Source organism: Xyrauchen texanus, chromosome 23 (genome assembly GCF_025860055.1).
Source record: "Xyrauchen texanus isolate HMW12.3.18 chromosome 23, RBS_HiC_50CHRs, whole genome shotgun sequence".
Taxonomy (NCBI): domain Eukaryota; kingdom Metazoa; phylum Chordata; class Actinopteri; order Cypriniformes; family Catostomidae; genus Xyrauchen; species Xyrauchen texanus.
Window position 1 is genome coordinate 31,314,717 of NC_068298.1, and position 25,115 is coordinate 31,339,831.

A 25,115-nucleotide genomic window follows, 5' to 3' on the forward strand; every position below is an offset into this window, starting at 1 on the left:
GCCCTCAGAGTCCTATATCCAACACTCCTGCAGAAAGCAGAGTAGTCTTCTAGCATGGTGTCAACAACAGAAAAATCAAGGTAAAAACATCCAGTGTGAAAGGGAATGGCTCAGAATGGCGGGAAAATCAAGAAGTGAATTCCTGAATTTTTTTAGCTAGGCCATAGACCTGCCAAATTCCTGGAAATAGATCTTGGTGGTAGAAATGCCAATTTGTGGCTTTTAACTCTTTCCCCGCCAAACACGGAATTTTCCGTGTTTTATGAAAAAACGCTTCCCCGCCAAACACGGAATTTTCCGGGTTTCCGTGTTTTAGGTGTTATACGGTAAGGAAGACCCCTGCGCATGTTTTGAAAGAGTACGCAACTCTTTGATCAAAGAAACAGACTGCGATCGTCTCAAACATGAAGAAGTGGAGTATGAGAAGCTCAAAATATCAGACATAAACATGCCTTTTTCTCAGCTTTTTGTCTGAAATGTTGTTTTTTGACAAAACCTACCTCTGTTCAAGTCGCAATAAAAAAAGAACAAATGAAGATAAAATAAAATAATTTTTTTGCCTAAAAGCAGAGGCCCAGATCTTTATTTTGATATATAGCATCTTCATATATTCATGGAAGAAAATATTCTACGGGCCATTAAATTTTAGCGAAAATCGTCAAAAACCCTGGCGGTGGCTGGCAAATTTTTTTAAAAACGCTGGCGTGGAAAGAGTTAAGAAGCACCACAAAGGCAACTGCCCCAGTGACCTGAACTCTAACTGAACAGGGAGAATGTCAAGTCATAATGTGCAGCTCTGGAAAGAACAGCACGAGTGGTTCTCAAGGTGTGGCTCAAAGGTGTGGTGACACAGTGAACACCTTTCTCCCTTTTTTTCTCAAGCGAGAACTTCAAGCAACTCAGCCTCAGAGGACGTTTTGTACCATTTCGAGGGGAAATATGGTACGCGCCTCAACATTTTGCATACATGTCTCAATAATGAAAGCCCAGTGTCCAGCATGTATGCCATTCCCCTTATCTCCTTTAAACGTTATTGTATCATGTGCACTGAAAGTAAGAATCAGATTGCCACGTCCAGGTGAAGCCGCTTGATATTGAGAAGAGGAGGCATGCAAGGCTTGAGTCAACAAACCCTCAGTGCTCTGTATCCCATCCTCTCATGTCTATCTCAAACGGTCCATCTGGAGCCACAGAGGAGCAAGCAGGAGGAGAGGGGAGCAGCTATGACTGTCAGAACGAAAGCAAGCCAAGAGCGAAGCATGTTGAGATTCATGCATTCAAAACAAACATATAACATATCTCAGCGAGTGCTGTGTCAGCAAGGGCTCGGTTTAGGGTTCTAGAGCATGAGAGATATCTATGCGACTTTGAAAGTGGAACATTTTGATGGTATGGCACTGGGATCTGGCTTATAGGCACACGATGACACAACCAGGGTAGGGTAGAGTGTGAAAAGTCACCAGCCAGTCAAATTGGAATGATAGGATAGGGTTTTATGATCACCACCCTTGGGATGAGTTCCCACAGCATCAGATACTGTTGCAGCATTGAAGTGACCCACTTGAAAGGTAAAATAAAGTTTTAGGCTATTGGCCTACATTCAAGTGATAGGCTAGATCAGGGGTCTTCAACCATTTTCAGGCCATTTTCTGTTGAAGACCCTTGGGCTAGATAATACAACTAACAACAATAACACAATAATATTTTATTTTATTCATAAATGTATTATTTCTTTGTTAAATAATTTAACCATGAAGAGAACTCAGCCTAAATAATGATTGATAGGCAGACATTTGCTGGGTCTGAAATCACTTTTACATGGCATGTGGTAACTGCAAGTTCCCAATTCATTTTCACTGGGAGAAAGGTGGCTAGTTCACTATTTCCTAGTGCAGGTCTATTTGCACTAGGGAATAGTGAACTATGTTCAGCCACCTTTCTCCCAGTGAAAATGAATTGGGAACTTGCAGTTACCACATTCCATGTAAAACAACATTAAGAGTGGGGGAGAGGGTGGGTAGAACGAAGGAGAATAGTTTTGTTAGAAAGTGTTGATCTGATAAATCTAAATTAAATTGGGGATCTCTCCTTGCCCTTTTGGAACTGTCTAGTTCATCAAGCGCACAGTGCCGTCCCTGAGTGTATATGGGGTCATAAAAAGCATTTACAGTAAAGCCATACCTGTTTAAAATCCTTTTAAAATAAGACTCATTAAAGGGGGAGTTGACACAAAAATAAAAATCCTCTCATGATATACTTACCTTTAAGCCATCCCAGATGTGTATCACTTTACTTCTTCGGCAGAACTTAAGTGAAGATTTTTATAAGCAGATTTCAGCTCAGTTTGTCCATACAATCAATGTATCAACCATCAGGCTGCTGGCAGTTTGACAGTCCAAAAGGCATAATTAGGCAGCATAAAAGTAATCCAAACTCCAGTCGATCAATTAATGTCTTATGAAACAAATTGGTAGGTTTGTGTAAAAAATACAATGACTTAATAACTTAAAAAAAAATCTATTCCTGCCAGCAGTCCACGCATCGGTGACATAAGCGCAATGGCGCGTTCGCGCAAGAAGTCGGAAGCACGTTTTGTATACAACAGAGGAATGAACATCATATATAAGAGTTAGGTCATTTCAAATAAATGTATCAATCCAGTCATGTGGATTACTTTTATGCTGCCTAAACATGCCTTTTGGGCAGCCATTTACATTTTTGTATAGACAAACTGACCTGAAATCTGCTTAAAATATATTCACTTCGGTTCTGCTGAAGAAGGAAGATCATACACATCTGGGATGGTTTAAATGTAAGAAACACATTTTTGGGTGAACTAACCCTTTAAATACACAGTAAATTGTTTGAAAGTTGTGTTTGTTTATAACATAGGACTTCATGGTATCTCTGAATTGCCAGTCTATTTTTCAAGCAACATTTTGAAATGCTGCCTCGACGACCTTTATACATAATAAGACATCACACTCTCTCTCTCTGCTCAGTGTGCAGTGTGAACTGCCTTGTTCATTCGCATCTACATGACATTTCTATCACACCACAATGGCAAAACACTCTGGCACAGGAACATCATGCAACAAGCTGTGCTTGACGTTCACACATTAAGTACAGCTCTAGGTCACCAGCTCAGAAGGGAAAAGCTCCCATTATTTTGCATGGTGGTTATCAAAGAGAAGCATGTTAAAACAACAGATCGTGGCACTCTGTAATTACAGTAATAAGATCTTCATAGATCACTCAATAATATTTACCATGGATTTTGTGATGACAGTGCCCAAAAGTCTGGTCAGATTTGGAGAGGTTTAGATGCAACACAGTGGATGTGATGAGAAAATTTTTGGACACCAATGACTTAATTTATGTTTCTCGTGGTCTTAAAAACTTTTATTTTGTTTTGTAGATAAATATAAATTGTACCTACTGTACAAAACTAACTAAATGAATAATTAGATAAATAAAATGCAGGATAGTGAAGGAAAAGAAACCAACAAGTGCCCACAATATATGGGAAATCCTTTAGTACTCATTTAGTAAATTTTTTGTCTATACCTCATGAAATTTATTGAAAAAATGCCCAGATATAAAAATGCCCAAAATGCCCTTTTGACACACATGTAGCGTCATGTGTTTATACATGTGACAAAACAACATGGTTCTGATTTCAGTGAAGTTTGTCTTTGTTACAACACTACTACACCTGGTAAGAAAACTCATTAAGTTTGTACATTGAAACCTGTCAAAAGAGTAACATCTTCTCAGTGAAAATTTCAGTGATTTATCGCTGTTAAACACAATGACCTCGTACAAGTACATTTAGTCAGACCTTCCATATAAATCCTTTATCCACTGTGCATTATAATATTGAAAATCAATGGGTACGTCCAACAACTGGAAAATTTTGCTTTCAGAGCTATAATATGGACAAAGGGTGGCTACTTTGAAGAAGCTACAATTTTAGATAGTTATACTCTGTTTAAAGTTTTATAATATATTTTGCTACTTCCATTTGAGTTCCAGATTGCCATTCTTTATTGATGATTATTTCTAATTTAGCTATTGTAAAATGAGAAACAAGTAATACGTAACAGTGAGTAAGCATGTCCAAATTTTATAGGTCAATAAATGGTACTCTTTACTGATGATTAAATATAAAATAAAAATAAAAATATTCATAGTGTTAGACTAAACAGAAGCAAAGTTTATATATGAGGAGTATCCATACTTCCATCTATTGTTTTCAATGAAACATCTTGTAACATTTGTATCTTTTTTTTTTTTTTTACATACCAGTAGATAACCAGGAGGTTCTTAAGATCCATGGATTTGGGGGTTGTTCACTGAGAGTCACTCTCCTGTAATCTAATTTGTAATCTATGTCTGTTTTGGGGTTTGTCGTGACGTTCACTTGACGCTCTAAGCAGTGATGTATGCTGTATAAAAAAAAGTCACTTGGACTTTTAGTTCCAAATCAATAGCTAATTTACCATTAACAGCTTGACTAAATTTTACACTGAGCTATTTAACCTCCGTCTCCCTCATGACCCACTTATTCTTAACAGAATCAAGAATCGAATATATAATTTGGCTCAACAGGCAAAACAATAGATAGCTGGATGTTTCTTGGGGAGTTACATATTATATAGAGCCAGAAAGAGTAAAAATAGTAATACTTTACAATGCGTACCTGTCCAGCCAGTATAGGGTATAAGACTCTTTACTGACAATTAAATATAAAACCAATGACAATTAAAAAAAAATGCTTTGGACAAAACAAAGTTTAAATATGACTAGTATTCATACTTCCATTTTATATATATATATATATATATATATATATATATATATATATATATATATATATATATATATATATATATATATACTAATCTTATGTTTTCAGTTAATCATCCTGTAACAATGGTTTGTAAAATGTTAACTAGGAGGTCCTATCTATCCATGGATTTGGGGTCGTGGACTGAGATTCGTTCTCCTGTAATCTAATCTATAATACATGGCTTGGTTTCCTAGGGGTTTGGTCATGACATTCACCTAACAGCTCTAAGCAGTGAGGCATGCTGTATAAAAATTATCAGCTTTAAATTTAATATAAATAATAAATTAAATCAATTTACAGTGATTTTTGTTTCACCTCCCTCATGACTGACTAACTCGAGGTTCTCCTAGCATGCAGCCTTTACCTGTTCATTATAGGAGCTGATCTCTCAGGGTACAACAAAAATATGAATCTAATGTATCATTTGGCTCACCTGGCAAAACTGTGGGTAGCTGGATGCTCCTTGGGGAGTTGTTATACAAACAGAAACCAGAAGAGTGACAGACAGCAAGGGATAGCATGGAGAAAGCCCTGAGAGGAACCCAAGTAGTCAAGGTTTGGCTGGTTAGCATGTAAGCGCCTGCTGGTTGATACTGAAACTACAAAAAAGGTGGCAGATACTGCCAATACATAAATAATATAATTGAATGATTGCAAATATTATTGCTAAAATTAATATGAAAAACTATTTACATAATATGTGAGACACTCTGCCAGATTATTTACATTATTTGTGTGTGTCTACACTTGATTTACTGGATTGTTTTAAATCTGATTCCAAAATGGGCACAATTTAGTCTGTTCAACATAAGCCAATCTTTTGTTCTACTCTTAGAGCTAGGTTATAACCTTACTGAGGAATAACAGAATGTCCTCAAAGGACTTGTTTTTCTGTCTCAGGGTCACACTGTGACAATGGCCTTTTGAAAAAGATATATTATACAATCACACTGTTGCTGTGCAAGGCACTGTAGATCTTCAATCAAAGTAGATTTACTTTAAATAAAAAAAAAAAAAACAAACAAAAAAAAAATGCTCAGCCAAATAGCTGAGGTAATGCAGGAAAACAGGCAGGCAGCTTGTCATTTCTGACTTATGTATCAGTACCAGTATGCTTAACTGGCTAACAACGCCACAAAAAGTTTACCAAAAGAAGCTCGTTTTTCATCGCATCATGAAGACTTAGAACAAATAAATGTAATTTTCATTTTGATAGGATCAAACTTCGCATGTCCATCTAAAGACTAATTGGTGTAATTTGAGAACAGGTTAAGAGAAGTATCCATGACCAGTCGAGGGGGAAATCTCAACCATTATTGCTATAAACACACAGCTTAGTGTGTATTCAGTCCAAAGAGAAATGTTACTGGTGACGTGTCAGAGATGAGGAGGAATGAAAATGTACTTTTATCTTCACTTTCTTTTATGCTCACTCTCAAGATGTTGCCTGGACAGTATCCAGAACTGTGCAGAAACATCAAAATGAAAGAGAATGAAGAATGAAAGAAAGACAAAATGTATTGGAAAGAAGAGAAGACACAAAAGAAAGAAAGAAAGAAAGAAAGAAAGAAAGAAAGAAAGAAAGAAAGAGAACATTGTGAATGTGAGTGGTTGAGGCATATTTAGATGGATATAATATTATATAATATATTATTACCCAGTATCCTGACGTGCTGCTGTTCTGCTGGGTATTAAAGAGATTGTTCAAGATGCACTCTTAATACCCCTGAATGTAATAACATATATTCTGTAACAATAGAACTGTCAATGTTTATATTGAAAACAAACTTGCAAATTAAATGCAATATTCAGAATTATTGAGGGTCTTTTTCTGTGAATGCAGGCACATCAGATAATGGCTGAAGTTAAACGGCGAAGGAGGAAGCCCATGCCTCTGGAGCAGGCCATACAGTTTTCCCTTCTTAAAAAAGACAAAGAAGGGCTTGATGGCAGATTTGTTCAATGATTCTAAAGGTCAGTTAAATAAGTTTTTTTTAAAAAAAATAAACATTTCAAATTATATGCCATTACAGTGATTTTACTTGTTGTGTAGGGAGTGGTGTGTTCAGTTGCACTGTGTGTGTGGTCATGTACCAGTAAAACACTAGTCCCTGTAATGTTGGATAGTGCAGTTGTGTATTGTGTATAAGCTCCAGTACTGTTAAATCACCTTAGTCTTGGTAATGAACCATATCGTCAGGTTTGTGTGTGTGTGTGTGTGTGTGTGTGTGTGTGGTCATGTGCCTGTAAAACACATTGGTCCCTGTAATCCACTGAAATGACATATTTTGTGTATTGTAAAATGAGTGTCCTCATAATCCGGCAGATTTATCAATGATTCTAAAGGTCAGTTATATAAGTTTTTTTTTTTTTTTTTCAAATTATATGCCATTACAGTGATTTTACTTGTTGTGTAGGGAGAGGTGTGTTCAGTTGCACTGAGTTTGATAAGGGAGATTTCCTGTTGGAATACAGAGGAGACCTCATAAGCAAAGAAGAATGTGAGCGGAGGCAAAGAATATATCACAACGCCCTCAAAGTATTCTTGTTTGAGTTTCGTTACGATGGAAAACTCCTCTGGTATGTACATGTATTGAATGAATATATATATATATAAAATGTACAGTACTGTGCAGAAGTGTTAGGCACTTTATTATTTTCACACCGTAAAAATGTTTAAGCCAGTTATTTATATATTTTGATTTAATGTGTTATTAGGAAATGTCATTTTAAATTTCCACACACTAATTTTGCCATTAATTGTTATAATCCAGTAAGATTTGTTTTGGGCTGGGCGATATGGCCAAAAATTCATATCTCTGTATTTTTTGGTTAAATGGCTGATATACGATAAATATCTCAGTTACTTTCTACAGTATTCTATTTTGATAAAGAAATATTTGGATATAAAAAATAATAATCACATCCTGCCCAATGATATCCTACAAACAATGTTGATATTGAAGGATATGGTAACAAATATAGTGGATGTATGCAATATATTATTTGCAAAAAAAGGTGGTTAAAAGCACATTACATTCTAACATTGTAACATTACAATCTAAAAACAAAAATAATGCTTTTGTTTTTAAATTGACTAAAGGCTAAACTAAAAATTAAAATAAAAACAACCTGCATTTGATTACCCCATTTATAATGGTCACTTTCATAAAAATATACTTGTAGGTTTAAAATTCCACATATAGCACATTTACTGTCTCCAACAACAAATATGCATTTTAGTCATAATTATTGTGCTACTATTCTATTGCGCTCTGTCTGATTGGCGCACATGCGCGCGCGGCGCTCGTTCACGGAAGCTTGAGTTTTAGAGGAGATTCACTTCAGAAGCTCGTCCTCTCCTGACAGTGACAGTGTCTAACATTTACAGATGGAGAATATACCTGCGAAATGTAAGTTAAGCACTGAGGAAAGCACCACATCTCCAACGCATTCAACAGCCTAAGTATTTATCTGTCAGGCAGCAGCAGTGTCTGTCAGTAGCTGCTTTAAACTTGTTAAATATATCTGACCAGTTATTTTGAAGCCCTTAATATATCATGTTTAGGACAAATTGTACTATGTACTTTCACTGCAGCGGCTCTATTTTTTTCTCCGGTATTTTTCAGATGTGCTCATATCAAGCTAGCTACTGTATCAATATAAACGGTATTGCCTCATTCCATATCGTTAGAAAAAATATATCGATATATTGTTCAAACTCGATATACCGGCCAGCCCTAATTTGTATATGCACATGGAGTCTGACAACAGCCAGTGCTCCACACGGAGATCTGACGTCACCATCATCGAGTCTGTCTGGGGTTAGGCTACATTAAGAAACTGCGGAAACATCTCTAAGATGCTTGAAGAAACCTTCCTGTAAATCTAATTGAAAAACTGCAAGTGTACCTGGACAAAAGCCGTTTTAAACACAAAGTGTGATCACACCAAATATTGATTTGATTTAGTTAATAAAGGTTAATTGATAGATTAAAATATATTCTTGGCATTATTTTTGAAAGCATCCTGACTTTACAGCCTTTTGCACATGTGCCTAAAACTTTTCACAGTCATATAGCTGTGCTGGAAAGTTTCTTCAAGCCGTCTTTGATACATTGCTGCGGAACTTCTGGATTTAGTCCGTCTCAGCTTTTTCTGTTTCTTCATGTAATCACAGACAGATTCAATGAAGGTGGGATCACATCATACCAGTTGTCAGACTTGTTGTGAATACAAAAGATTCACTGGATTATTAGTTAATGGGAAAATAAATCTGTGCAAATATAAAATGTAAATGTAAACTTTTCCTACTGACACAATACAGCAAAATATATTTAAATAACTGGCTTGGAACAATTTTTTATTTTGGGTGAAAATAGGACTACTAACATGCCTAAGACTTAGTCTTAGCAATAGTGTTTATTTATAATTGTATTCAAAATTATTGGCGGAGGGGAAAAAAATCGATTCTGTTCAGTATCGTGATATTTTGCGCACGCAATTTATATCGATACAGTAGCGCACAGTATCACAATATTTAATTATAAAATTAGCTGTTTTACTTTCGGGTTTTCTCCACTGGTTTTCGCAGTTTACTCCGCTAATTTACATTCGCGTATTACATCCACAAGGAAGCGCTTGTTGCAGTGCTTTGTTGTCGTGGATTCTACAGGAAACTAAAATGAAAATATAGATGCCAAGTATAAGTTTAGCATGGATATATTTCCACTTCCCGCGACCCTGTACACAGGATAAGCGGTTGACGATGGATGGATGGATGGATATTTCCACTTGCTGAACACTGACTGAGTTTCGCTCTGTCAAGCGATCATTCAGCTCAGCGTACGTGTGACCTACCTTAAACTCGTGTGAAGGTGCGCGACTCGCCGTCATGCACAGAGAGAAGGAGAGTTGCATTATACCACACAAAATCGGCGCGCTACATGTAAACTGGGGTGTAACGATAAACTTATTCGTATTGAACCGTTTGGTTCGAGGCTTTCGGTTCGGTACACAAAGAAACCGAACGGTTCATTGGACCATTTTTCCTGCCGACCAAAATTTTGTTATTTTAAATGTAGGTGCGTGGCAAGTGCGCGCTGGCACGACCACAACATTGCCCAACATCAAATGGCAAACATAATGAAAGCGGAACGAAACTGAGCTACTCGTCATTTTGTGTTTCACGGATCAGTTTAAACCAATGCAGCGTGAGCCGGTCTTGATCAAGCAAGACTGTTACTACACAGCGCTAAGACATCCAGTAAAGAAAGCATTTGAATTCGCCACTGAAGTAATAATCACTGCAAGATCTAGTGAGAAGCATTCACATGTCTCTGTTATTAACGGATCAAACAGTGCTGAAGTGGAAACCAGGAAGAAACATTGTGCCACGAATGAACTATCCAGAGTTCACAGATCAGCAACATTTACCATGGATTTACTGTAGTAACGCTAACTGTAACCATTGAAGTATGGCAGGAATTTTAGGCTACAATGCTTTCAAGTAACGTTACATGGGTTTAATTTCGACATTATGAATAAAATTGCTGCTCTCAAATGTTAATCTGAAATAAAAATAAACCTTTGTTTATAACAATATTACATTTTTTTTTTTTCCAAGGAGCAAGGAACTGTTTGTTTTATATGCTTCTAAGAAGAGTCAAGTATAGCTCCATCATTGCTCAAAGTATAAAATGATCATACTTTATGATGTTTTAAAGTTTTTGCACTTCAGTTAATGTATAGAAGATAATGTTCACAGAATTAAATGTGACATTTGAAGTGAGTAGAGCAGTCTTATTTTCCTCGTCTTTTGTAATGCTTTTGAATAATATGGGGGCATGAATCGCAATATATCGCAGAATCGAATCACAATACTTGCTGAATCGCAATAATATTGAATCATGGCCCAAATATTGCAATACTATCAAATGGTCACATTTTTGCCAATTCCCACCCCTGTTCAAAATGTGAAAGTGGACATGTCAATGATTATTTAATGCATAATTTTGTTTGTTTGTTATAATTATTATAATTATCAGTTATGTATTTTTCAATGCTGGGTAATGAGCATGAAATGATTGAACGCAAATAATATAATATTTGATGTTCCTAGGTTTTCAGAACTGATATTCTGTTTTTAATGTCAACCATTTTAACAGGAATAAGACTCCATTATTGATTGTTGAACTCATTTGTTTAGTGTTGATGCTGCCCGAGATGACGGTTCTCTTGGTAGACTTGTAAATGATGACCATATTAACCCAAACAGCAAGATGAAGACTATCCGTGTGGATGGAAAACCTCATCTATGCTTATTTGCTATAAGAAACATCTGTGCTGGTGAAGAGATCACATATAATTATGGTGATTCTGAGTGGCCATGGCGATGCAAGGTATGTAAACCTTTACAATAACAACTTTTATTTATTGGATTATTTCAAAGGTTAAAAATATTAAAGGTCAAATATAATGGATTTTATTTTGTTTTACATTAAATGTGTGGTGATTACAGTATGTCAATTTGTGTGTAGCTTTACACCTGTTTTATGAGGACATCTCAAGAACAGCTCATGCCAATATTGAAAACTCATAATTGTACTTGTTAGATAAAATGTAATCATAATAGAAGGTAAATAAAGTAGCCTCTTTGGTTAAAATAGACTTTCAATAAGTAATTCTACAATAGTAATTATTTGTCAAGTAATATTTTGTTTTTTTAAAAACTTCTTTCAGATGACAACTGAAAAGACTCTAAAGGTATTCAAGAAGTTAATTTAATAATTGAGTTAGTCCTTAAAGAATACAACAGATTTCAGTGTTCCTCAGAAGTGTTTGCCACAGTTATGTCACTTATTTATGATTGAATCATTATGATTATTAGTCCTGATCACTTACTGTACAACTGGCACAGGCGTGTTGTCTTGTATCACTCTCATACAAACACTTGAACTCGGGGTGCAGTCCAAATGTATCTAGTTACCAGTGTCCCGGTAAAACTAGTGTCCTCATAGACCAGGATTCTGTCAAACTAACACACACACTGAGATTCTCCAGTCACGTCAAACAACAGGAACATGTTTGTATGATGTCCTCATAAAACTGTGTCCTCATAGACCAGGATTCTGTCAAACTAACACACACTGAGATTCTCCAGTCACGTCAAACAACAGGAACATGTTCGTATGATGTCCTCAGGGCTTAAAGTATTCTGGCACCATGCCAGATCTCTGGCGTGCGGCCATGAGGGGAATTTTTTTTTGCATGCGGTTTAATATTTTCGACTCATGGTAGTTGAAATCAATTGAGAGGAACGCATCTCTAGCTAACGTTACAAGCTGAGCAGGGCGGGTCCTGGCAGCACAGTGTGATTGAGAACCATACGTCACGTTTGCATCGTCGTTGAAAGCATGGAGCGCAAGTTCCTTTTACTGTCTATTGCAAGTTCACCCCCCATTTTCAAATTCGTTTGTTGTGATTTTTAACCGCCTGCCGTCATTGCCTCGGAGGAGCAGGAACGAGCCTGTGTAAAATAGCTCACTGAACGTTATAATGACCTGCCAGAGCACATACTGTATAGCGGTTGCGGCACAGACAGCGATGGAAAGCCAGAAACAACAACGGGTATCTTTAATGTCATGGATGAAAAGAAAGATGTGAGTTAATTAGGTCAGGATAATCATATTTTCTGTCTAGTCCTTTTGATGTTAGCCTTGTGTTCACTGCTGCTAGGTAACTTCAGACTGTTAGCTAAATATTTAATGTTGAACATTTTGTGTAAATTACTAAAAACATGTGTAGGCCTACCATGAAAACGAGTCCACTTAAACCACATGTTCTCTTACGAGAGGTTCTCTCGTATTGCGTAAGCTAGCTTACGCTACGGGAAAGATGAATCTTTTCTGAGATATTGAAGCCAAAAAATTATCCTTAATTTTGTATCCATTGTCAACGCAGTGCGGCAGCTGCAGACCTTGAGCGGGCTATCTAGCGAGCTCATTGGTTGCTCTGCGGCAACTGCTGCAGCCTATAGACGAGCTTGGGCGAACTCGCATCCAATGAGAGGTGTCCGAGCTTACTGCATCAAAGCCCGCCAAAATGGCCGTGACTAGAGTGCATATAAGCGTAGTTCGTAGGCTGGAACCCTGATTTTCATCTCTTCAGCGAAGCTCTTCGCATCTCTGAACTGGAAGCCGCGTCGCCGTTCAAGGGACATCAAGCAAGCATGGACAGCGCTCGAAGAAGCCGGCCGTCTCAGCCACCTTCAGCCATCCTGCGAGCTACGCCATCCGGCGACGTATCCTTTTTAAAAGCAAGCTAGTTCTTACGAACTTTCACAAAAGAGCACGAGCGTCTTTTTAAAGATGCCTCGCACCACTTGCGCCTCATGTCGCGCCCCTCTCAGTACCGGAGACCGCCACATCATCGGCGCTCTCTGCCTGGGACTGGGGCATGCAGAGCTCGCCCTCGCTGAAGGCGGATGCGTTCTCTGCGAGGAGCTGCCGATGTCGACCCTGCGGCCTCGACTCGAAGCGCTCAGGACCGAAGCCGCCGCGCCGCCTTCCATTCAAACGCGCAGAAAAAAGTGCCGCTCTCAAAGGCTGCCGGAACCAGTGGTAGAAGCGATTGCCTCGCCGGAGCCCCTCCCTCGAGCATCGCCTTCACCCTCCCCGCCCACCCGGGATGCGCAGTTGCCGCCGAGCGGCTGCTCTGCTGCCTTCTCGGACGAATAAGCGGAGGATAAGGGCTGTTCCATCATGGCTTCGGACAGCGAGGAGTGGTCAGGCTCTCACGCCTCCTCCTCGGCCCAGGAATCCAGCAGGACCCGCGCCGGAGTCGAAGGGGAACTAATACGCCTCCTCACACAGGCCGTCGACCACCTCGGGCTCGAGTGGTCACCGCCCCCTGAGCAGGCACCCAACAGACTCGACGGCTGCTTTCTTCAGAGCCGCCGCCACGCAGCACCCGCTGCCCGGGCCGCTCTCTTCCTGCCGGAACTCCACGCCGAGCTTTCCAAATCATGGAACGCGCCTTTCTCGGCCAGGGTCCGATCCCATGTCTCCACCTCTCTTGCTTCGGTGGACGGCGCCACCGAGAAGGGCTACGCTTTCATCCCTCCGGTCGAGGATGCGGTAGCAGCACACCTTTGCCCGCCCTCCGCGAGATGGCGGTCAAAACCAGTGCTCCCGTCTAAGGCCTGCAGAACAACTTCTGCCTGTGTTGGCCGCGCGTATTCCGCTGCCGGCCAAGCCGCATCTGCTCTGCACTCTATGGCCGTCTTACAGATCCTCCAAGCGGACCTTCTACGGGAGTGGGATGAGGAAAGCAGGCATCCAGAGGTGGTTGCAGACATAAGAAGTGCGACGGACCTCGCCCTCCGCGCTACCAAAGCTGCAGCCCAAGCTATAGGGAAGTGCATGGCCGCGCTGACTGTGACCGAGAGACATCTGTGGCTAACGCTAGCCGACATGGGAGAAGCAGAGCGCTCTACGTTCCTCAACGCACCGCTCTCTCCATCCGGTCTCTTCGGCTCCGCGGTGAGTAGCATCATTGACCGGTTTTCAGAGGTCCAAAAAGCCACACAAGCCATGAATCTCTTTCTGCCTCGTCGCGCTAACTCCTCTGCAGGCCGCCCACGTGAGCCTCCTGCACGAGCATCTTCACAGCGCCCAGCTCAGCAAAGCCAGACTTCTCAGCGTCGACAGGGCGGCCGCCCTCGATCGCGCTCAGACAGCCGCCGCAGACCGCCGCCCTACGGGCCTCGGCCTAGAATTGCGCTGAAACATGAACAACCAAATTCCTCCTAGCTTTGTTGACAAAACGACGGATCAGTCCCGCCGCGGCCGGACCACCGTCAAAGCTTCGCCCCCTGTCAGTCCCCTTCTCTCAGGCTACTACAGTGGTAGATTCAGCAGCCAACAAGCCGGTGTTAACACCCGCTTGCCTGCGCTCAAACGCCGTTTTCACGGCGACCCAAAGAAATCTTGTAAAGAGCAAACATGTCTTATGTGTAGAAAATGTGCCCACAACCCAGTGTTCACCCCTACACACAAGCATTACACATCCCGTGTCCCTATCAGAGCACACTCACATAAAGCGGTTACGAACCGCTCGAGTGTTAGAGTTAATAAACACGCCCACGAGCCCGTGCGCGCGCCCCTCCTCTGCCCGCTCTGTCACACGGCCAGCAAACACCTCTCCGCATGTAAGTCCCGTGCCCGTGACTATGCTCGCGCATCACCTGTCAGATGTGACTCTTTCCCCATTTACCCCAATCGGGAAGTCACTCACAGAACAGCCTGTCTCTGCTGTCTGCGAGCAGTCATGCATAAACACACTAAGCGTGCTCACACATTCTGTTCAGCGCGCTGTGTGGGGCAATCAGGGCGATTTGGCCATTCACCCTCTAACATTACGCTTCAAAGCGTGGGAAGATATTCCAGGGATATCCGAATGGGTGTTAAGCACAATAAAACAGGGCTATTTGCTACAGTTCGATCACCGTCCTCCTCGCTTCAGAGCGCGGCTCGAAACCACTGTGAACACGGAAGCAGCATGCATGCTTCGTTCAGAAATGGCAAACCTTCTGTGCAAAAGGGCCATAGAGAGAGTGCCGCCTCCCCTGAGCGAGTCAGGGTTTTACAGCCGTTATTTTATTGTCCCCAAGAAAGACGGCGGCCTCAGACCAATATTAGATCTCAAGGTTTTGAACAAAGCGCTTGCAAAAAGACCGTTCAGTATGCTTACAACCAGCAAACTCCTCGCGCTTGTGCGCCAGGGGGACTGGTTTATTTCTCTCGATCTGAAAGATGCATACTTTCAGATTCAGATAAATCCCCGTCACAGGCCATTCTTGAGATTCGCCTTCGACGGCCAGGTTTATCAATACACCGTCCTTCCGTTCGGCCTGTCCTTAGCACCTCGTACTTTCACGAAGTGCATGGACGCTGGCGCCGCACCCCTGCGGAGTCAGGGTTTGCGAATTCTGAACTATTTGGACGATTGGCTGATTTTGGCACAATCACATACGGAGCTTCTGTCTCACAGGACAGTTCTCCTCAGTCATCTGAACAGTTTGGGCCTTGCAGTCAATTGGACCAAGAGCTCACTACAGCCCAGTCAGGCAATTTCCTTCCTTGGAATAGAACTAGACTCAGTGGCAATGACGGCTCGCTTATCTACACAGCGCGCGCACCGTGTGCAGCGACTAGCCACGTCATTTCAGATGAACAGCCTCACACCTCTGAAGAAATTTCAGAGAGTGCTAGGTTACATGGCCTCAGCCACAGCTGTACTTCAGCTGGGTTTACTGCGCATGCGCCCGCTTCAGCATTGGCTAAACACCCGCGCGTCTTGCCGGGCTTGGGCCACAGGCCGCCAGCCAATCAGAGTGACTCAGACCTGTATTTCAGCTCTGCAGCCTTGGACAGTGGCCGAGTGGTATCAGCGGGGAGTGATGATGGGAGCTGTATCTCGCCGAAAAGTCATCTCGACAGACGCGTCCAACACGGGTTGGGGCGCGGTCTGCGAGGGCTCTCCAGTTTTTGGCCTATGGTCAGTTCAGGAAAAGCTCCTTCACATAAATTGTCTGGAAATGATAGCGGTCGAGTACGCGCTCGTGCGCTTCCTCCCGGTCATTCAGGGTCACCACGTCCTGGTCCGTTCGGACAACAGGTCTGTAGTATCCTATCTAAACCGTCAGGGCGGTGTCAGATCCAGGAACCTCTTCCATCTGACGAAACGCATACTGAGTTGGTCCTTCCCTCCCGTCTCGCTATTGCCACAGGTAATGCAGAGGATCAGGGAAACGCGCCACTCGGTGCTCCTCATAGCCCCGCGCTGGGAGAATCAAACATGGTTCCCGGAGCTTACGCAGCTGTCACTGACAGCCCCGTGGCCCATCCCAGTGAGAGCAGATCTCCTCTCGCAAGCTCGCGGCACGATCTGGCGTCCCCACCCAGAGCGCTGTGCGCTACAACGGGTGGGTGATCAACGACTACCCGTCGCTTTGCCAGAAGGAGTAATAAATCATACACGCTAGAGCCCCTTCCACGAGAAGACTCTATGCGTCAAAATGGTCTGTGTTTTCAAAATGGTGCACTGACAGAGACCTGGACCCACGGACATGTGGGGTGTCGCCGCTGCTCGTGTTTTTATAAGAGCTGCTGGATAAGGGCAGATCCCCATCCACGCTCAAAGTGTACGTGGCGGCCGTCGCGGCGTTCGCTGAACCCCTGCACGGCCAGTCACAGGGTAAAAACGAGTTGGTCATCCGCTTCCTCAGGGGAGCTAGAAGGATGAACCCTCCGTGCCCCCCATCGGTTCCTATCTGGGATCTTTCTATAGTTCTCGAAGCTATGAAAGCCCCCCTTCGAACCGCTTCAATCCGTGGATGTGAAACACCTCTCACTTAAAAACGTTTTTCTAACTGCCCTATCATCAGTTAAACGGGTGGGAGATCTTCACGCGCTGTCTGTCAGCGCTGCGTGTCTTGAGTTTGGACCAAGTGACTCCAAGGTCATTTTAAAGCCTAGACACGGCTATGTCCCCAAGGTGATCGGTACTCCTTTCAGAGCACAGATCATTTCCTTGTCAGCGCTACCAGCATCTGATAGCGAACGCGACGCCAATCTCCTTTGCCCAGTCAGAGCACTGAGATTGTATACTGCGCGTTTCGTTCGGAGGGCGCACCAAAGGTCTCGCCGCATCGAAACGGACACTGTCCAGATGGATAGTGGACGCTATTGCTCGTATGCGTCAAAAGACCTACCATGCCCGCTAGGCATTAAGGCTCACTCCACTAGAGGCATGGCCTCCTTGTGGGCATGGTCCAGCGGGATTTCCATTCACGACATATGTGTGGCAGCGGGCTGGGCTTCCTACTCCACCCTTGTCAGATTTTACAATCTGGAAGTACCCACTCTGCAGGCTAAACTGCTAGTGGTTTAATACGCTACAGCTCCGCTGGTGAGCTGCATTAATGGTACACATTCCACACAGACGAGTATTGCGTAACCGGCCGTGCTCGCGCCACGAGCGATTTTTCGCTTCATTCAATGAAAACCAGGGTTCCAGCCTACGAACTACGCTTATATGCACTCTAGTCACGGCCATTTTGGCGGGCTTTGATGCAGTGAGCGCGCGGACGCCTCTCATTGGATGCGAGTTCGCCCAAGCTCGTCTATAGGCTGCAGCAGTTGCCGCAGAGCAACCAATGAGCTCGCTAGATAGCCCGCTCAAGGTCTGCAGCTGCCGCACTGCGTTGACAATGGATACAAAATTAAGGATAATTTTTTGGCTTCAATATCTCAGAAAAGATGAATCTTTCCCGTAGCGTAAGCTAGCTTACGCAATACTCGTTCCCTCATCTAGCGAGAACCAAGGTTACGTTAGTAACCGATTCGTTACCAAACGTATTCAGTGAAAAACAGCGACTGAATGTTCTCTGTCTTTTGTTTGATTACCGTTATTAAAAAGACGGCACCAGGAATATTGGGCTGCTGTCACTTTAAGAGCTGCACGGACCCAATATACTGATACACACGCGTTTTTTCTCAACTGTTACATTCACTTAAGACAAAACTGTCTGTTTACAAGGACATTTTGACATTTTTGTGTGTATTTGGCCATTCATGTGCAGAAGGATGCAGAATGATAATTGAGAAATACTTGTTTCAGTATCAAATACATACTATTCAGTATAAAAGGTGGATTTCTTTGAGAATGTCATTTTGGGTGTGTGAGCAGCACAGAAGAGCAATGCGTGAGTCTTTGGTTTAAATGTACATTTAAGATCACTTTGTGTGTGTGTGCTTTGGATGTGTGTGCAGCACAGAAAACAACACATGGGGTTAGCGCTTGAATAGTTCAAGGTCATATTAAAATGCAATGGGAATAGATCAGAGGAATTGAAATGTTAATTGTATTACTAGTATACAATTCCTGACCTTAAGTACTCTATTTTAGAATTGGAATTGTTTTTGATACCAACTCATATGAGCAAATGTAGCAAAGATGTTTCCGCGACCTAGGCTGCTAACATATTTAGACCAGTCTTTCAAATGTCTAATTTTATGTTTTGTAGACTCTCCGTGAGGTTGAACTCCCCACTCTTAAAGTGAACTCTCATTCCCAGTCAGAAGCCAGAGATGTGCAGAAGGTATTGTTTTTCTCTCTCTGGAAATCAAATGGTTATGGACATATATTCATAGTTTTAACTAAATGCATGAATACCACGTTAATATTTCTCCCTCTTTTAAATGTGCAAGTCACTGCAATGGATTTCTTTGCCCACTATAATTACCCAGTGGTTAAAAATGTGCCATCATACCTGAATTTGTTCGGGCATCATCTAATAATGGCATCATTAGCCATCTTTTGCTTGAGTACATCATTCATAATGTGATCTTGTTTTCAGTTGACAGTTGTCAGTGATCAATCAGTGTTAATGAAATCAAGGGTCTGTGTATCCACCGAAGGACTGGAAAAGGTAGTCTGTGATGCGGCTTTATTTGGATAATCTCTGAATCTTTAATGGGGTTTAGTACCTTTTTTCTTTTCTCTACTTCCAGGTGACTGCTGAGAAAGACCATTATCATTGGAAGGTCAAGACTGTGTTGAAAATGATGTTGAGATGGTAATTAAAAGACCATTGCATCATTTTAGAAAATACTAGATTAGTGTAGTGTATCTTCACCACATTAGCCTTCTTTTTTCATTATGTTTTCAGATGCCACCTGTCAAAGAGTACTTGTTAAATGAGGAGCAGAGCTTTTGTTCACCTACTGAAGGAGTCAAAGAGGTATTTACATGTTTTAGTCAAATTATTTAGTGTTTCCCATTATTTGCCTTTACTCTGCTGGCCCAACACAGTCTAATCTGTCCTGCCCCAGTTTGAACCGAATTAACCTAAACATATTTTTACACTTTTCATAATAACATAAAATGTATTTGACATTGTGTTCTGTGCCATTGCTTAGGGTTAGGGCAAATGAACTAGTCAAAAGCACGATATGGCTTGGTGTCCATATCAAATTGTGAAAGATTGAATTTAAGTAAATGGTCTATTGCGCTCCCTGTTTCAATGTGAAGAGCACACAGCCTTTTTTTAGCTCTTTTCAGTAATATTAGACAATGTCTAAAGAATATGTTACTGCTTATCAGCCAATACCATTTAAGATCTGTGATGTAAATGTTCTTTAATGATTACAAGTGGCATTTTTTTGATATGACCACAGCTTCCCTTTCACCAAAAAAATTAAACAATTAATGAACAATGTAGCTCAATGTATTTTTACATGTGTGTTTTAGAATATTCCTTTTCTACTATGATTTCACTTTCACAATTGTTTTTCTTCACAGGTCTGTAAGCATGACATGGTCACTTCAGCAATATCAAGCATGGACAGATGTGCTGAATGTGTGGGACCTGTTGCGGCACTGAAGTGGATTGGCCTGAGATGTAAATGTTAGTATGATGTCTATTTTCCAGTATGACATATCTTAATTCATTTTAGAATCATTCATTTAAGATCAAAATTGAATGACAGTTGCAGGTGATTATCAGATTATTGGTTAGGCCAGTAGTTTTTGCTGTGGTATAAAAGTACTTAAAATGTGCTTAAAGTAATATATGTAAAGCAAAGTTACTTTGCACGCACATCATTTTTATTTTATTTTGCTGATCTTAAAATAATATCCTGTTACCAAAAACTGTATATGTTCCAAACCTTTGAGTTTTGTGATCTATTACACCACTAAAACGTATTAATTAGAATAAGGGGGTAATAGTAAATTAACATGAGATTCTATACCTAAATACAATACAAATGTTAACAGCTGAACATGTCCTGATACATTTCTCTCATAGTGTGCTCCAGTTTTTGGCACAAGTCCTGTTATACAAAGTTTCACAAATGGACTAGAAAACAGTCATCACTGGTAAGAACGTTTGATTCTATATTGTTTGCTCAGTTTTATGAATTAACTTTCTATTATTGCTGTTAATCATAAATATATTGACTATAGGAAGTAATTTCAGAGGAAGACGAGCAGTCAGATGAGGAGTACATACCACAGTCTGAGTCAGACAGTCAGTCAGACAGTTCAGTTGAACTAACAAGACCAGCAAGAGGTGATCAAGCTAAACTCCTTTCAGATATACAGGGAGCTGCATGTGTGTATGGAGAGTCTGGTTTGCTATGTCATGAGGAGCAGTTGACTGATGTTGAGATAGACATTGAATCAGAGACAGCTGAATGCCACCTTCCCAGAAAGCAAGGTTCTGAGGTACACAGTTCAATAGATGTTATGTCATCACCCCGATCACACAACAGAGAGGACAGTACTGAGAAGCTTTTGAATGCAATAAGAGCAGCAACGTTGAGAGAGGAAGGGAGAGAAAGCGGTATGTCCAAAGCAGATCAGTGTGAGCAATCAGCAAATATTTCCAGTTCAGCAAATAGTAAGAACTATTGTTACATCTGCGGGAAACCTCAGTCCAAGTTAGCACGCCATCTGAAAACTCATACGTCTGATGTTGAAGTTGGGCATGCTTTATCACTCCCTGTGCACTCAAAAGAACATAAAGCAATGCTGGAAAAACTCAGGAACAAGGGCAACTATCAGCATAACACAGACGTTTTACAGTGTGCGTGGGCACCCTTAAAATAAAACGGGCCCCAAAAAAAGAATGTAATTCAAAGCATTTTGTGCATTGCATGTACTGCAAAGGGATGTTTGTACGGAGAGATCTATGGCGCCATTTGAAAAGATGTTCCTCAAAACCAGCTGCCTGACAGTGAAAACCAAGGGAGAACCAGGGTTTTGGGTCTGGCAACTATGGCTTCAATCAGTCAGCAGATATCTCAGGGAGTTTGGAAACTCTTAAGTGTGATGAAGCAGGATGACGTTTCTGCTGTTGTCAAAAATGACCTGAGTATTCTTCAGCTTGCACAGTCTTTCTGTAACAAACATGGACATGACCCTACCAAATTTGAGTACATTTGTCAAAAACTCAGAGAAATTGGAAGATTGTTGTTGACTTTGCGTCGAGAGTTTTCTATATACAGTCTTGAAGAAGCTGTGAAACCTGCCAATTTTCACAGACTCATTGGAGCGTTCCAGAGGGTGTCTGGCTTTGACGACGAGAGTCACTGCTACCAATGTCCAAGCCTTGCACTGAAACTGGGGCATTCTTTGAATAAGATTTGTGAAATCATTCACTGCAGAGCACTGATGTCCGAGGACAAGGAACTGATCGCATCGACAGAGACCTTTAAAAAGCTATACTCCTCAAAGTGGTCCGAGATGATCTCGCACAGTGCTTTAGTAACACTGAATGAGGCGAAATTTAACAAGCCGTCAACACTGCCTTTCACTCAGGATGTACAGTGCCTTCACCAGTTCCTTGAGAAGACTGCTTATACGGCATTTCAGAAACTAAATGAGACTGGGTCACCTCAAAGCTACGCAGAACTATCCAAAGCAACGCTCGCCAAAATCATTGTTTTCAACCGCAGACGTGCCGGAGAGGTCTCTAAAATGCCGCTCAAAGGCTTCAAAGAAAGGGACAGCACCTCTCTCCATGATGATGTTGCCATGGGCTTGAGCAAGTTTGAACAGAAACTCTGCAGCCATTTTAGTCGAAGTTGAGATCAGGGGAAAAGGGGAAGAAAGGTTGCGTTCTTCTCTCACCCGATATGGTTGATGCCCTGACACTGCTGGTCAGCAAGAGAAGTGAATGTGGCGTGCTGGACAATAATGAATTCTTGTTTGCCAGGCCCAACTCCCAGAGTCACTACAGAGGCCCAGATTCTCTTAGGGTCTATGCAAGTGAATGTGGAGCTCAAAATCCAGAGTTTCTCTGATCAACTCATCTGCGTAAGCATGTAGCTACTCTCTCCCAAATCCTTAACCTGAAAAACAACGAATTAGATCAGGTCGCAGACTTCTTAGGACATGATATTCAGCGCCCATCGCGACTATTACAGGCTGCCTGAAGCCACTACTCAGCTGGCTAAAATATCGAAGTTACTGCTAGCCATGGAAAAGGGCCGTCTTCCTAATATTCAAGGCAAATCGCTTGATGACATTGAGATTGAAGGTATGTCCATCCTAGTGTCCATCCACTGACTGGTTACCTTAAATTATCCATTTATCACTGTGAAGCTGCTTTGAAACAATCTACGTTGTTAAAAGTGCTATTTAAATGAAGATGACTTGACATGTCCGTCCTAGTGTAGGTAGTACAGTGGATATTTTACACTCATAGGGAGATTTAAGGAAACTTAAATCATGTGATGTACCATGCATCCAGTGAGTACACTGTAGGGTGTAGTCTAATTGTCATTTTTCACAAATTTTCACAAAAACATGTAGATGTTTCTCATTTGCAAATAAGTGATGGTGGTGTAGTGGCTAAAGCACAGGGCTGTTAATCAGAAGGTCGCTGGTTCAAACCCCACAGCCACCACCATTGTGTCCTTGAGTAAGACACTTAACTCCAGGTTGCTCCGGGGGGGATTGTCCCTGTAATAAGTGCACTGTAAGTCGCTTTGGATAAAAGCGTCTGCCAAATGCATAAATGTAAATGTAAATTTCCCTTTTTCTTCAAGATGAGATCAGTATTACAGATTCTGATGCCAGTGATCCTGATGAGAGCGAGTCTGAGGATGATGCTCCTGCTGGAGCTGTAGGTGTCTCCAGTGATTTTGGTATGTGTCAAACAAACATGTTCATAAACTTATTATTATTTCAACCCATCATTTTCATTAGATTATTGGCTTAAAATGCATAAATACAATTATACTGTATTGTGCATATATTGCAACTTTTCTAACAGAACATTATTGAAATTAAGGATCAACCAATAAGTTGATAGTTTTCATGTTCGCCAAAAACAGAGTTGACAGATGAACACAAGTTTTAAAAAGCAGCTGTTTAACAGGCTGATATGTAATCTCTAGACTAATATTTTGAATATTTAGTTTGTAATGTCATCAGGATATCTGGTTTATAACCAGTTAACATTGAGTTCTGTAAGTTTAAGTTACATCCGAGTTTCCTGATTGGTATATAACTGATTTCTTCCAGATGTTCAGAAGATGCCCATCGAGGAAGCCACTGAATTTTCGAAAGGTACCTGAGGTTAAATTTGGAACACAACCATCATTGTAAGTACATGTGGTCTCATATAGTTGGAGCTTTCTAATGTATTAATTATTCTGTACAGCGAATGAGAGTGAGGCAGAAATTGAAAACACACGCAGAGGATAAAAAGTGTGCTGGTCGAATGCGGAAATTAGCGCTGTAATGAAACATTTTAAGGCACATATAAGCAAAGGGAAACTGGCCACACTGACTGAATGCCAGCAGTGTAAGACAGCTGAAGATCCTGTTTTGGCAAGGCGCAGTGCTGAAAACATCAGAGATTTTGTCAGAAATCGTGGAATTAGTTTAAAAAGGAAAGCCCAAATCAAGTAAAGTTACATGTCTTATTTGATGTTGCGCTATTTTGATTATTACTATGCTTGGTTTTTTTCATACTATAGTAAGAAACTTATGGCAACAGTAGTTTGTGAGCAAAAGGCAATTCTGTTAGCATTTCCTCCCCCTCATTGTTTTTTCAAACCTGTATGACTTTCTATCTTCAGGGGAACACGCAAGGAGACGTTTAGCAGAATGTTAGGGCCAACCTCAGCAGGAATAGAGTTACGGACATGAGTTTACTGTATAAACACCTTCTGAGAGAATAAACTCGTGTCCGTATCTCTATTCTCTCAGAAGGTGTTTATACTGTAAACTCGTGTCCAGTATCTCTATTCTCTCAGAAGGTGTTTATACGGTAAACTCGTGTCCGTATCTCTATTCTCTCAGAAGGTGTTTATACTGTAAACTCGTGTCCAGTATCTCTATTCTCTCAGAAGGTGTTTATACGGTAAACTGGTGTCCGTGATTCTATTCTCTCAGAAGGTGTTTATACGGTAAACTCGTGTCCGTATCTCTATTCTCTCAGAAGGTGTTTATACGGTAAACTCGTGTCCAGTATCTCTATTCTCTCAGAAGGTGTTTATACGGTAAACTCGGTGTCCGTATTCTATTCTCTCAGAAGGTGTTTATACGGTAAACTCGGTGTCCGTGATCTCTATTCTCTCAGAAGGTGTTTATACGGTAAACTCGTGTCCGTATCTCTATTCTCTCAGAAGGTGTGTATGCGTAAACTCGTGTCCGTATCTCTATTCTCTCAGAAGGTGTGTAT

The 25,115-nt window shown here is 41.3% G+C and overlaps 1 protein-coding gene and 1 long non-coding RNA gene across 2 annotated transcripts; both read left to right on the plus strand.

The window, feature by feature from the left end:
- Nucleotides 1-6,798: 6,798 nt before the first annotated feature.
- On the plus strand, nucleotides 6,799-19,616 carry LOC127663471 (N-lysine methyltransferase KMT5A-like). Its single transcript, XM_052155074.1, has 7 exons — nucleotides 6,799-6,826; nucleotides 7,270-7,432; nucleotides 11,061-11,253; nucleotides 18,942-19,016; nucleotides 19,275-19,346; nucleotides 19,429-19,493; nucleotides 19,587-19,616. Coding segments are annotated over exons 1-7 (597 nt in total). The 3' UTR covers nucleotides 19,588-19,616.
- A 619-nt stretch (nucleotides 19,617-20,235) lies between these two features.
- Nucleotides 20,236-24,458, plus strand: LOC127663076 (uncharacterized). Its single transcript, XR_007972959.1, has 4 exons — nucleotides 20,236-20,324; nucleotides 20,727-20,797; nucleotides 23,473-23,571; nucleotides 23,951-24,458. It is a non-coding gene; the product is annotated as an uncharacterized LOC127663076 (long non-coding RNA).
- The last annotated feature ends 657 nt before the right edge of the window (nucleotides 24,459-25,115 follow it).